This window comes from Mastigoproctus giganteus, chromosome 13 (assembly GCF_048544385.1).
Source record: "Mastigoproctus giganteus isolate SK-2022 chromosome 13, ASM4854438v1, whole genome shotgun sequence".
In the NCBI taxonomy this organism is placed as follows: domain Eukaryota; kingdom Metazoa; phylum Arthropoda; class Arachnida; order Uropygi; family Thelyphonidae; genus Mastigoproctus; species Mastigoproctus giganteus.
In genome coordinates this window covers 126,762,431-126,778,120 of record NC_143587.1, presented here as the reverse complement: position 1 = coordinate 126,778,120, position 15,690 = coordinate 126,762,431, and the positions used below count along the sequence as shown (strand labels likewise).

Genomic DNA, 15,690 nt, shown 5'->3' with positions numbered 1-15,690 from the left:
CAGAACCATCTGGTTTGGACAGAGATGGAAGCAGAGATGGGCAAAAGTTGCGGCCAATAGCTTTGGCAAGAGACCAGAATACTCGGATACCATTAGGGCAAGAAGCAAGTTTCAAACTCTAGTTTGGACTGATTAATAACTGCTTTACAATTGTTGCGAGCTTTGGTGTACGCAGAAAATGAAACTCAAGAATTAGAAACAAGCCAGTTACAGTATGCTACATTCTTCTCCTGAACAGCCTTAGCACATTTAAGGGAAAACCAAGATTTAGATAAAGGACGAGATTTTAAAGTGGAGTGTGGGATAAAGGATTCCATTCCTGCAAGAATAATTTCACTGACACGATCTGAGCAAACGTTGACATCAGAAGTTTTGAAACAGTAATAACCAAGGAAAAGAAGAAAAGAAGTCTCGCAGTTCATCCCATTTTGCATTCTTGTAATGCCAAACAACACGAGGTTGGGAATAGCCATGAGATAAAGGTTCCATTGGAGAAGAGACAATCACCAAGTTGTGATCTGAAGTGCCTAAAGGAGCTCACACTTCGACCGTGTACTTAGAAGGGTTGTTTGTGAGAAAAAGATCAAGCGTATTGGCTGTATGATTAGGATTGTCCAGTATTCTTGTAGGTAAATGAACAATCTGTGCAAGGTAATTAGTAATTGCAAAAGCCTCAGCATCTCGACCTGCTGGGTCGGTGTGACTAGAAAACGGAAACCAGCTGGAGTTGTGAACATTAAAATCACCAAGGAAAATTACTTCACTGTTAGGAAAGTTGGACTGGAGAAAGTCAAGTTGCAAAGAGAGGAAGTCAAAGAGCTCCAAGTGATTAGTCGAGTTGGGAGAACGGTAGAGACAACAGATGAATTTGACACAATGAGGTAGAGAGATTTTAAGCCAGAGAAGATCAAAGAGAGGAGATTCCAAATTGCCAAGTCTCTGACAGGGAATATCAGAACGGACATATGCACAAGTACCACCTTTGAGGCGAAAGGAATCATACAGTGAATAATTTAGGCATCTGAGATGAGCAGTAGTTGAATGAACCAATGACTGAGATTCTGTCAGAAAAAGTACATAGGGTTTGGCAGACTGCAAGTGGAAATGGACATTGTTGAGATTACAATTGAGACCACATATATTTGTGAAATGAATTAGGAAGTCCTTGGGAGGTTTTTTGCCAGAATGTTTACATCACGTCAGAATACAACCTTGGTGCGCAGAACAAAATATTGCAACTAGTCTCACTTTGTTGTGAATGGACTACAACAGCCGACGGTCTGCGTATCAATGAAGAACAAGAGAGCATGCCTTCTGTGAGCACAGCAACACCAGCACTGGACTATCAAGGATTGGAAAACAGTTGCTTTGTCTGACGAGTCGAAGTTTCTGGTGCATCATGTTGATGGTAGGCTCAGAATTTGGCGAAAACAACATGAATCCACAGACCCGTCATGTCTGACGACTACCCTGCAAGGTGGTGGGGGCAGTGTTATGGTGGGGGAATGTTTTCTTTGCATACGTTGGGTCCATTGATACCCATAGATTCACATCTGAATGCCACATTGTATCTAAACATCGTAGCTGACCAAGTGCATCCGTTCATGTTGACAGTTTATCCTCAGTCAGATGGTTACTTCCAGCAGGATAATGCGATGGTGCACAAAGCCCGAATCACTATGGAATGGTTCCAGGAACATGACGATGACTTTTCTTTGCTGCAGTGGCTCGCTCAGTCTACAGATCTGAATCCTATTGAACATCTTTTGGATGAGCTAGAAAGAGCTGTTTGCGGCTGGCCTTCACCTCCTTCGAATCTCAAGGAACTGCATGACACACTCATGTCTGCATGGTACTGCATTCCTGCACGTTTTCAGCATCTTGTTCAATCCATGCCCAGACAAATTCAGGTTGTTTTGAAGGCTAAAGGAGGCTCAACACTACTAGGTAGGTGTACCTGATAAAGTGGCAACACAGTGTATGTACCAGTAAGAAGTTGCATGTACACAAATATATAATAATCTTATACTTAATAATATATTCTAATACTAATCTTATCCTGTAGTATAATTTTATAATAATCTTATACTAAAATAATCTCTTCAGGATGCCACCCCATTTCACTATTTCAGTATAATATATATATTGAAACATTATAGGTATAATATATTAGTAAAAAATTCAGAGCTACAGGGCTCAAACAACTTCCACGATTTTTTAATATATTAAAAAAGTAAGCGATTACCTCAATCTTTTTAGTGGAATGCTTCCAGTCAATTTCTCCCAAATGTGAAGAATAAAATAAGTTAAAAAAAATGAATTAATGTATTCCCTCATTCATAGAGATATGACCAAATCTGATGTGCGCAACAGAATCGAAAGCCGAGACCCACAACCCGACCCCGAAACACATCCAACCACCGCAGCAAGATCATGAGTGCGAGAAGACATTGTGTCAGAATAAATAGTTAAAACTGCTTCCGATAATAAATAATTAAAATCACAATTAAAAAGATTAAAAACACTATTAAAATTAAAAGTTATAATTTGGATGAATACTCAAATTAAATGAGGAAGGGAAACAGCTGTGCATTTCGTTTAATTTGAGTATTCTTACAAATTGTAACTTTTAATCCTTTTAATTTTAATAGTGTTTTTAATCTTTTTAATTGTGATTTTAATTATTTATTATCGGAAGCAGTTTTAACTATTTATTCTGACACATCTTCTCGCACTCGTGGTCTTGCTGTGGTAGTTTGATGCGTTTTGGAGTCGGGTTGGAGCTCTTGGCTTTCGATTCCATTGCGCATCAACAGATTTGGTCCTATCTCTATGAGTGAGGGAATTCATTAATTCATTTTTTTTCATCTTATTTTATTCGTCACATTTGGGAGAGAATTGACTGGAAGCATTCCACAAAGAGATAATCTCTTTTTAATAGGTATAATATATATTTATATATACCCATAATGTTTCAATAGTTTTCTGCATATATACCTTGTATTTTAGCAAATAAAATCTAAATACCAATTTGGGGTGAATTTTTTATATTTTATGTACAGGTAACTGTGGCATCTACATTATGTTACCTTTATATTACCTTTGAATTTATATAATGTAATGACTAGTATTAGCTTATCCCTTGTTAATTTGCTAATTTTAACTACAAAGTTAAGTAAAGATTACAAGTAGTATTAGCTAATCTCATTAATAAAGGAACAGAGCAGGAACTTACCATACTGCACATTGCTGGGTAAACTGAGAAATGATTGAGTTACTTTTTTTGTAGCCCACTGGCTACAAAAAAAAGGGGTGACCTCTTATGGGCAAGTGTTAACATGATATTATTTGAGAAAATATGCAGTAAAGCACTAAAAAAAAAAAAAAAAAAAAAAAAAAAAAAAATGGTAAAGCCAAATAAAAAAATATAAAAATAAAGATACATAATACATACAGATATACAAGTATCTATCTTAACTAATTCTAAAAAAAAAAATTCTATATAAACCTTTATGTCCTAAACATAAAATGTGAAAAATATTTGAAAAAAAAATTGTAAAAAACTAGTAGTTATTATTTTTTACTGCAGTAATATCATCTACATCCATTTATTCATTATCTAACTCAATGTCATTAATTTCTAAATCTGAATACCAGAGAATATCAACTTTTTTTTAAACAAAAATTGGACAATAGCCAAAGTGCAATCTCCTCCTTTGATTTTCAAAGCTATTTTTTTTCTGCTACAGTATCTATTAAAACCATGTCTACTAGTTGGAAATGCAAATAGGAGTTGGCAATGTTCAATGGAAGATTTTGAAACAATTTGTAAGTTTAATGGGACACTATATGAATTGTATATGAAATGATCTTGAAAACAAATTTATGCACATACTCCCTAGAGCTCACATCCAAAATGGAAATTCAGGTAGGTACTTCTGAACTGGCTAAACAATCCAAGAAAACATCACATGGGTTCGAATTAGGTGATGCCAAAATTGGGACTAATGTCAATAAAATTAATGAGGTTGCCATGGATCACATCTTCACCAATACTGTAAAGGAGAGGTTTGTAAAAACTGGATACCAAAAAAATCACTGTTACTTCCAAAGGAGATATAAACAAGTGTTGCCCATATAGGTATCATTAATTGCTCTACTTTTCTCTTCAATAAAATAAAGTTTCCTACAACATATGAAACATTATACTGTCTACTTTTCTAGCGTTTTGGAAACTGTTCGCTTTGGAGCATCTTTAATTTTTTTCTAATAAGTTTTAACCCTTCTAATAAATCATGTTCTTGTACCACCATTTAGTTATCCCCTCAACATAACATAACACCATTTTCTCTCTACAAAATTCTCAATTTTCCATTTATGTCCATCTATCTCATATATTCAACAAATCTTTGAACTTCCTGCAATATAACTGCATGTTTGTCACAGATCTATTTTGATTTTTTAAAAACTAGTGGATTTGGCCAAGGAATAGACACTGAATTCATAAAGTGCAATTTGCAGGCAGTGCTTCTCTTTTTTGATATTACTTTTGTTTTTTTTTCTTTTGTAAAAGTCTTTTTTCTTGTTCCCCAATCAGCACATTATTAAGATGCTATTTCAGTCTTTTTACTTATTATTTTGCCTCGTTCTGAAAAAATTCTTTCAATCACTGTTTCTAGACTAGATCCAATGATTATCTCCAAAAAAATTATAAACCAAAATTATTGCTGAAATTCTTGTTTCAGTATATTTTAAATAAAATATACAACAGGGATTTGTGTTTATCCATATACAGTGCATTCCGGATAATTGGGGCACCGGTTAATCGGGGCAGCAACTTATTTGGGGCAAATTATGAAGAACAGAAACAAAACAAATATTTAGCCTGAATTTGTTCCACTTATTTGGGCCAACTCGCTGCTTAATTGGGGCAATGAAGGTCTTGATTGAACAATAAACTATATTTAGATGGCACGCACAAACATCTAAATATAGTTTATTGAACAATAAACTAATTTAGATGGTTCGTAACAAAGAGATCATGCGGGCAGCAGCCGAATAAGTTATTCCGAAGTCGTGCTGTACAGTGGTTGTTTTACATTTGTTCTGTGTCGTGGTAATCAGATTCTGAAAGAATTTTGCTTGCAGTTGTTTACGATCACACTAGGTACATATGTATACATCTTGTGGGTTAGAATAGATTAAAAACTGTACCAAACAGTGCACTGATTTTGGTTTCCCCCCTCCCCTTTTTTTCAGTACATTTAAGACCCCTGTCAAGATGCCACGTAAAGATTTGTCGCTTTCAAAAAAAATCGCTATTCTTGACAAGATAAAAAGTCAACCCCCTAACATCAGTCATCGTCAGCTAGGGGAGATAATAAAGGTGCCAAAATCTACAATTTCACAACTGCTACAGCAACAAGAAAAACTTAGAGAGGAGTGGACATTGTGCGTGGATTTAAAGAAAACATCTCATAAGCGAAAGAGGGAAGGCAAAGATCCAGACGTCAAAGATGCTTTGAATCAATGGTTTTCCACTGTATCTAAACGAGGAGTACATGTAAGCGGCTCTATGCTAAAAACTAAGTCAGAAGAGTTGGCCAAAAAGCTAGGTCACGTAAATTTCAAAGCGACAGATGGCTGGTTGTCTCGATGGAAGTATAGACATGACATTAGTTACAAAAAAGCACATGGTGAGAAACACAGTGCTGATGCTTCGACTGCTGAGCAATGGAAATCTGGAAAACTGCCAGAGTTGCTTAAAAAATTTAGTGGGGATGACATTTACAACGCCGATGAAACAGGTCTGTATTATCGTACTATGCTGGATGGTTCCCTCAGCTATCAACACATAACACTGTCCGGTTCAAAGAAAGCAATGGATGGTGTAACAGTGTTGTGCTGCTCAAACATGTCAGGAAATGATAAACTCAAACTTTTGGTTATTGGTAAAAGTGCCAAACCTCGTTGTTTCAAGGGGCTTACAATAGGCAGTTTGCCAGTTTTGTATTATGCCAACAAGAAGGCGTGGATGACCACATATATTTTTACGCAATGGCTAATGAACTGGGACGCGGAACTGCAATGGAAGTCCAGAAAAATTCTGTTGATATTGGACAACTGCACTGCACACTCTAATGTAGCTAGTTTAAAAAATATTGAACTGGAATTTTTAACCCCTAACACCACATCCCTGATACAGCCTATGAGCACAGAAATTATAAAAAATTTGAAGACCTATTATCGTGGAAAGCTGGTTGATAACATCCTTGAAGCAATTGAGGAAAATCTGCTGACATCATCTTCGAAATCAATAGAGGTTAGTGCAAAAGTTTCAATGTTAAAAGCTGTACAATTTATCGCCGATAGCTGGAGAGGAATAAGAGCAAAACAATTTGGAATTGTTTTGCTAAATGTGGTTTCACGACTAATTGTGATTCAGAAGCGATAAGCGGTACAAAAAATTAAATGGCCTTGGAACTGCAACAGGTCAAAGAAGCACTGCAGGATCATTTAGACAAGACTTCAGTTATAGCTCAGACACAGCATGGTTTTGTTAAGGGGAAGTCTTGCCTGACCAACTTGATTGGATACTATGATGCAGTCACAAAAGAACTGGATGCAGGGAATAACTTTGATATTATATACTTGGATCTTAGAAAGGCTTTTGATACTGTTGCACATGGAAGACTGCTACACAAATTGGAGCAGTGTGACATTGGAGGCAAATTGCTGCTATGGATAAAGGGGTGGTTGAGTGGGAGAAGACAGAGAGTGGTAATCAATGGACACTGCTCATCGTGGACTAATGTTATTAGTGGAGTCCCTCAGGGCTCAGTGTTGGGTCCATTATTGTTTTCTGTATTTATAAATGATATTGATGATGGTATATCAAGCTTAATGTCCAAGTTTGCAGATGATACAAAGGTTGGCAGGGTTGTCAAGGACACTACTGACACTACACTGCTGCAACAGGATCTGGAAAGGTTGAGCAGATGGGCTGAGAGGTGGCAAATGAAGTTTAACATTGACAAATGTAAAGTACTACACATGGGAAACAGCAACCCCAGAGCAACGTATCAACTCTGTGGTACTACACTGACAGTGGTAGAGAATGAAAGGGACTTGGGGGTGATTGTGCAGGCAGATATGAAGTTCTCTGAGCAGTGCAGATGGGCTGCAAGAGTAGCTCATGGAGTATTGTCAATGATATACAGGAATTTTTCCAGCAGGGATAAGGAGGTGATTATTCCATTGTACAAGGCAATGGTCAGGCCACACCTAGAGTACTGTATACAGGTCTGGAGGCCTCATTTCAAGAAGGATGTAGAGCTGCTGGAACGAGTACAGAGAAGGGCAACAAGATTAGTGAATGGAACAAAGGGGAGCTCTTACGAAGAAAGGCTTAAGTTTTGCAAATTACAGTGTCTGGAGACTAGGCACCAGCGAGGTGATCTGATAGAGGTGTATAAAGCCTTGAATGGTTTAAGCATGCTCAATGCTGATGGGATTCTTCCTCTAGCTCAGAAAAATCACCTGAGAGGGCATAAATTCAAATTGAGGAAAGACAGATGTAGGATAGACGTGCGGAAATTTGCCTTTAGCCAGCGGGTGGTTGGTTGGTGGAACAGACTTCCATCCCTTGTGGTGGAGGTTGATAGCCTAAATAAGTTTAAGGCTCAGCTGGACAGGTATTTTGAACGAACAGAGGGGTGAAGTGGAAGTGGGTTTTTTTTTTTTTTTTTTTTTTTTTGGCTGATGCTGCATAAGCTTGCTTTCTTGCATCAAATGCCTCTACTAATGCTAATGGTCCAAAATTGTGAAGAACTTTTAACGATTGACGATAACCTTCAATGCCACGATGAAAATGAAGATTATGAGGAAACGATTATTGAACAAATTGCAGCAAAACACTCAGAGACACCAAAAGACCAAGAAAATGATGATGATGATATACCTAAGCGAGTGACTAACCAGGATGCCAGGAAATGTATCGCTGAATTGAGATGTTATTTCATGCAGGAAGGCAATCCTTTATCAGCATTAGATACCTGCGCCGACTTTGTTCAATTGCAGTCCATAAAGAGAACACGTCAGGGTACACTTCATAATTTTTTTCAAAGTAAGAACCTTTAAGTAATGTGTAACCTTTGCTTGACACGGACATTATTCTGTACTGTATCTTCATTTTACATATGTACATTATATGTACATACATACATTTTGTTTGCTTTTAGCCTTAGTTATTTTTAAATAAATGTTTGTACCAATATAACTTAAATACCGTGTGCTTTCTTTAAATACCACATTCCCTTTATTTTATTCATACCTCTCTGCCTCTGTTAGAATGTGTTTTTCAGCTCATTAAAATGTCGCTTAATTGGGCCAAAGTGATCTGTCCCGATGTGTCCCAATTAACCAGAATCGACTGTACTTATAAAACATTAAGACTTGCTACAGAGTGCAAATGAGCTGCAATAAACAGATCTTCCCATTCCAAAACAGCACTACAGAATAGCCAGCAGGACACTACAAACAATCATTAGATCAACTTCTTTATTTACTTTTAGTTTTTAGTATTAACAATAATGACTATGCAACCTTCATCCCAATAATATAAATAATATTTAAATGTAACTAGATTACAAATGCATAGAAATAAAGCTACCTGGGTGGTGCTGAATAAATTCAAGAACTGCATCCAAAGAGCTACTACTGTCTTGTGCTGTTGCAGAATCACGGTAATGTACATTAACATTGCACTTTTGTGCAACTGCTGCAATTTCACAATGATCTGTTGACACCCAAACTGAAGAAAAACCTAAAAAATAATAAGATGTAACAAATTACTGGAAAAAGTCTTAAGGCAATATTATTAATAATGATCAATCAGTTTAAAATTTTAGCATTAGTATTAGCAAAATGATGCAAGGAAGCAAAGCATATACATCGGAAAAAAAAAACTTAAATCTTATTTAAATTAATTAGAAGGGGTGGACAAATTATGTGGATTCGTATTTAAATTGATATGAATTACTACTTCCACAATGCCAGGTGGATGTTTATTTCAACAAGCAGTTACTTTGGCCAAATGGTAATTTTTGCACATCTATTCTTTTTTTCAACTGAAATTTATGTCCTTTGATGAGCATGTCTGAGAAAGGGGTAAAGATACCATCAGTATTTACCCCTTTCTCAGACAACATGCTCATCAGATACTATCAGTATTTAGTTTACGTAAACCCTTTTAAAACTTTATATACTTCAATTAGGTCATCACGTGGATGCTTGTTTCCAGATGATACAATTTACAAAACTAGTCTTTCTTGGTAATAATTGGGATATCAGAGACGTGGTGTCACACAAATATAAAGAATGCAGAATTGGAATTTGGGGAGTAAAATATGTACAGAAAGGATAGACAAGACAGGAAAAGGAGATGGGGGTTATGCTATTAGCATTAGTAGAGGCATACGATGCAAGAAAGCAAGCTTATGCATGCTTTCTTGCATCGTACGCCTGTCCATCAAATACCTGCCCATCTCGGCCTTAAATTTATTTAGGCTATAATGAGCTTCCACAACAAAGGATGGAAGCCTGTTCCACCAGTCAACTACCCGCGGGCTAAAGGCAAATTTCCGCACATCTATTCTACAACTATCTTTCCTCAGTTTGAAATTGTGCCTTCTCAAGTTCTTAGTCTGAGCAAGAGGAAGAATCCCATCAGCATTCAGTTTGCTCAACCCATTCAAGGCCTTATACACGTAAATCAGATCACCTCGCAGGTACCTACTCTTCAGGTTCTGCAATTTGCAGAACTTAAGCCTTTCTTGGTAAGAGCACCCCTTTGTTCCCCGCACCAATCTTATTGCCCTTCTTTGTACTCATTCTAGCAACTCTACATCCTTCCTAAAATGAGGCCCCCAGACCTGTGCACAGTACTCTAGGTGTGGCCTCACCATTGCCTTGTATAACCGGATAAGCACCTCATTGTCCCTGCTAGCAAAATTCCTATACATCATTGACAAGGCTCCATGACCAGACCTGGCAGTCTGTCTGCACTGTTCAGCAAACTTTATATTTGACTGCACAATTACCCCCAGGTCTTTTTTCACTTTCCACTTCCCCAAGTGTAGTACCACACAGTTGGTACGTTTGTCTTCGGTTATTGCTACCCATATGCAGTACTTTGCATTTGTCAATGTTAGTTGCCACTAACATCGACAAATGCAAATGCAACTTCAGTTGACACTTCCCAGCCTATTTTCCCAACTTATCTATATCCAGTTGGAGTAACATACGGTCTTTACTGTCGTTAACAACCCTGCCAACCTTTGTATCATCTGCAAACTTGGACATTAAACATGATATACCTTCATCAATATCATTGATAAATATACAAAACAACAATGGGCCAAACACCGAACCCTCGGGAACTCCACTAATAACATTTTGTCCACAAAGAGCAGTGTCCACTGATTACCACTCTTTGTCATCTCCCACTCAACCATCCCTTTATCCATTGTAGCAACTTACCCTTAATACCATACCTCTCTAATTTGTACAGCAGTCTTCCATGTGTAACAGTATCAAAAGCTTTCCTGAAATCCAAGTATATGAGATCAAAATTATTTTTGACATTCAGTTCCTTTGTGACCACATCATAGTATCCAATCAAATTGGTCAGACAAGACCTCCCTTTAACAAACCCATGCTGTGTCTTAACTATTACTTGTCTAGATTATCCTGCAATGCTTCTTTAACCAGTGATTCCATTATTTTCCCTAGAACACAAGTCAAACTAACAGGTCTGTAGTTACTTGTCACCTATTAAACCCCCCTTTGTGAATTAATGATATTTTTTTTTTCACATCTCAGTCCATGGGAACCTCCCCTGAGTCCAAGGAAGCTCTCATAATTATGGCCAAGGGTTCCTTTACTGCCTCCTTTAATATAACTGGATAGATCTCATTCACCCTAGATGTTTTCCTTATGTTTTATTTTCAACAATTTCTCCTCCACTTTGCTCTCAGTTATTACAAAATCACTTAGCTCCCTGTTAGCGTTTGAATGTGTGAATGTAGATGCAAAATACTCATTCAGTTTATCAGCTACCTGAGCATGATCATCAATAGTCAGCCCATCTATGTTAAATGGTTCAATCTGATTCCTCCCTCTGCTTCTAGAGTTTACATAAGTAAAGAACTCTTTGCTGTTTTTCTTTGCATCATTTGCCAAAGATTTCTCGTAATCTGCCTTCACCTGGCTAACCTCCTTTGTGACTTGATTACTGACTAGTTTATACTTGCCATAGGCTTCGGTGTCTCTACCACGAGCCTCATTAATTCATCTGACATCCATTTAGGCCTAAACCTTGAACAGTATTTCTTAGTTGGAATGAAAAGCCTAGTAGCCTATTAGTTAAGAAACACAAAATCTAAGGAAGTGCTGCCAGTTGACATGGGTGGACAGTGCACTGTTGAGTCAGTTTGGTGTGACATAAGCACTAGGAAAGCAAAGTTTAGTGTAGGAGTGTGTTATAGTCCTAATGATTCTGATGAGAATAATGAACAACTATACAGAGAAATAAAGTGGACCAGTAAATCAGATTGTCTTATAATGGGGGATTTTAATTTCCCAGATATTGACTGGAACTTGTGGGTCACTCACACACTAGCAAGGCTTTTGTGGATTTATTGGAACGATTGTTTTCTACAGCAGCATGTTCGGGAGGCAACTAGAGGGAGTAATACTCTTGATCTGATTATCAGTAGTGATTATTCCTGCATTAAGAATGTGCAGATAAAGGAACCCCTAGGTGGCAGTGATCACAATGTACTCATGTGGAATTTACTTAAAGATGTAACTACTATCAAGGGTAAAGGGAAGGGTTTTTGCTTTTGTAAAGGTAACGCAGTGGTCTGAGACAGTTTTTAAATTCTATACAGTGGGACCAACTGATGATGTTACCAACAGCAAATTCTAAATTGGAAGCATTCAAAGAACTAATCTTGGAAGCTACTAGGCCTTTCATACCAACTAAGAAATATTCTTCAAGGTTTAGGCATAAATGGATGTCAGATGAACTAATGAGACATGTGGCAGAGAAGAAAAATGCGTGGGATACATAAAAAAAAAATTCCTGAGTTACCCTGAGTGAGTGAGTGAGTGAGTGAGTGTGAGTGAGTGAGTGAGTGTGAGTGAGTAAGTGAGTGAGTGAGGTCAGTCAGTCAGAATTAGAAAGGAATCACCAAGAAAGAGAATGACAATGATATCCAGCTCAGGACCCTAGGTGTGCCAAGCCCATACTCACCAGACGTGAACCCCTGGGGTAAAATCTGAAGTGGTGCCATGAAAACTCTCTCAAGCTCCTTGACTATGAAAAAGACAGGAGTCAGATTAATTAATGTCCAATCTATTACAAAGTCTATACACTGTCTATTTTCTACTGCATACCATTTCTATAGATACTTGCATGGACATTTCTGAATCAGTATCTGTAACCCCAGTACTCTCTTCTAACATGGCTGAACACATGCCTCAACCATCAACAATTATATAAGCTGGTCTGTAACCAAGTCACAAAGGAGTTTAGGCAGGCAAAGGCAGATTATGAGAAATCTTTGGCAAAGGATGCAAAGAAAAAAGCAAAGAGTTCTTTTTTCACACCTTTCTCTAGAAGGAAGGCAATGTAAACTCTAGAAGGAAGGCGATGAATCAGATCGGTCCATTTGATATCGATGGTTCAACTGTTGATGATCCTGCTCAGGTAGATAACAAATTAAATGAGTATTTTGCATCTACATTTACACATGAGGAGTTATTCGGAGAGGGGAACGCCAAAGGTGTTTTATACCCTGGCAGTGAGATAAATGATTTTGTAATAACTGAGAGCAAAGTGGAGCATACAATTAACATAAGAAAGGCACCTGAGGTGGGTGGGATCTATCCAGTTATATTAAAGGAGGCAGCAAAGGAAATAAGCAAACCATTAGCCATAATTATGAGAGCTTCCGTTGGACTCAGGGGAGGTACTCATGGACTGGAGATGTGCAAATATGACCCCAATTCACAAAGGAGGATCAAAGGGTGACACAAGTAATTAAGACCTGTTAGTTTAACTTCTGTTCTAGGGAAATTAAGAGACACTGGTTAAAGAAGCACTGCAGGATCATCTAGACAAGTCTTCAGTTATAGTTTGGACACAGCATGGGTTTGTTAAAGGGGACGTCTTGCCTGGCCAATTTGATTGGATACTATGATGCGATCACAATGGAACTGGATACAAAAAATAATTTTTATATCATATACTTGGATCTTAGGAAGGCTTTTGATACATGGAAGACTATTGTACAAATTGAAGCAGTGTGGCATTAAGGGCAAGTTGCTGCTATGGATAAAAGGATGGTTGAGTGGGAGAAGACAGAGAGTGGTAATCAATGGACACTGATCTTTGTGGACAAATGTTATTAGTGGAGTCACCCAGGGTTCAGTGTTGAGTCCATTGTTATTTTCTGTATTTATTAATGATATTGATGAAGGTATATCAGGCTTAATGTCCAAGTTTGCAGATGACATGAAGATTGGTAGGGTTGTTAATGACAGTAAGGATAGTACACTATTGCAACAGGATCTAGAAAAGTTGAGCAGATGGGCTGAGAGGTGGCGACTGAAGTTTAACATTGACAAATGCAAAGTACTGCATATGGGTAGCAGTAACACCAGAGTAACATACCAACAGTGCAGTACTACACTCAGGTGGCAAAGGATTACAACCCCCCCCTCACCTTCAGGGTAGTGGAGAATGAAAAAAACCTGAGGGTAATTGTGCAGTCATATATGAAGTTTTCTGAGCAGTGCAGACAGGTTGCAAGGGTAGCTCATGGGGTCTTCTCAATGATATACAGTAGAACTCCATTAATCAGGACTTGACCACACTCAGTCCGGATTAACTGGAAGCTATCTTTTCACTTATCAGTGTTTATTTAAAGTTACTAAATAACAAATTTTAACTAAATTCGTTTTTATATTAAATTAATAAAACAATATTTTACAGGAAAAATTATAAAAAGTAAAAGAATATGGTAAGTAAACAAAATGCTGTACAAAGCAATAAAGTTTTCATCTAGAACATTATATTACACAAAATTAAACATGAAAATATTACAACACAAATAAATATTTTCGAGAAGTTTACTTGAAATAATTTTGAAACTCGCTTCTGGGCCGCACGATCTCGCAACCACTTCAAGGTTAGAAGCTCACCGGCTGATGTGTCATCCCGTCTTGTGAAATAAATCAGTAGCTTCTCCAACATTCCAGTTGCAACAGCATGACTCACGCCAGTTGTTTCCTCCCACACTTCATCATCAGAGTTGCCTTCATTTGCTTGCAACGATGATGATGAACATGATTGCACATTGTCTTCCTCAGTGAGGATCTGATGTCCTAGATTATTATCACACATTACCCATGGGGCAATGTCTTCATTTGTTACGTCTGAACAACCCCCCCCCCAGACATTGAAATAACTGAACAAAATCATTATCATCCTTGTCATCATCAGGATCCGAAGAAATATCCACTGCCGCCTCAGTTCTTTCTATTGGAACACCAGGCCAAAGTTTTTTCCAGCATTTGATAAGGGTAGTCTTGTCAGTTTCCTCTCAAGCTGCAGCAATAAAATGAATGACTGTTGACATTTTTAAGAAGGTCCATAAAGTTTGATTTTTCTTCAAGAACCTCTTGTTGTTCTAACAGTGAGATTATCAACTTCTTTCTGTACCATCGCTTCACATCCACTATAACTCCTTGATCCACAGGCTGTAATAGTGCAGTAATGTTGGATGGCAAAAAATTTTACAAAGATGTTGCCAGATCTCAGTTGTTTTTCCTACTGGGTGGGTTGGAGTGTTATCAATGAATAAAACTGCTTTTTCTTCCAGTCCTTTATTCCTTAAATATTTTTTAACTAAGGGAACAAACGAAATGAAAAACCAATCTTTAAAAAGAGTTGAGCTCATCCAAGCTGATTTTTGTGACGTGTACTTAGCTGGGAGGGCATTTAAGTTCATATTTTTAAGAGTGCGAGGCTTCGCAGATTTTCCTATGACTAACAGTGGTAACTTTAAATTCCTGGACGTGTTACTGCACAAAAGCAAGGTCACTTTTTCCTTACTCCATTTATGTCCTTCAGCTGAAGAGGCAAGTGTTTTTTTGGGTAACATTTTGAAAAATAAACCAGTCTTGTCAGTATAAAAAAATTTGGGATGGAACTAAATTTTCTTTACTAATAAATTTCAGAAATTATACTTTAAATTCTTCACTTGCAACACAATCACCAGAAAGACTTTAACCTGTAATTCCAAAAGCTGTCAGATTCCATGATGCTCCTTCCACCTTGATAACCACCCCAAACTTGCAATAAAAGACGGGTCATCTCCTAACTTTTCGTTAAAGCTAAGAAACCTTGATTGAAGGATTGGGCCTGAAAGGATTGGCCCTTGCTCTCGTTCTTGACAAAACCAAATGTATAAAGCCTTGTCCAAATTTTCATTTTTTGCCTGCTTAATGGTATCTCTCTTTCCTAAGCTGTCTTTGGCCAGCAATTTTGCACAAAAGTTTTCGATTGCTTCCTTATTTTTTTTTTTCCAATTAAAAACAGTCTGTTTTGCCACCCCTATATCG

At 37.5% G+C, this 15,690-nt stretch overlaps 1 protein-coding gene across 3 annotated transcripts in view; it reads right to left on the bottom strand.

The window, feature by feature from the left end:
• Positions 1-15,690, bottom strand: part of Csas (CMP-sialic acid synthase) — a 176,595-nt gene that overhangs the window by 123,303 nt on the left and 37,602 nt on the right. For all 3 annotated transcript variants that reach the window (XR_016547800.1, XM_090387151.1, XM_090387150.1), the window contains exon 2: positions 8,672-8,824. Coding sequence is in view for 2 of the 3 variants with exons in the window: in XM_090387151.1 (XP_090243277.1) it covers positions 8,672-8,824 (153 nt within the window). In the remaining variant the exon portion in view is untranslated. The remainder of the gene's footprint in view (positions 1-8,671; positions 8,825-15,690) is intronic.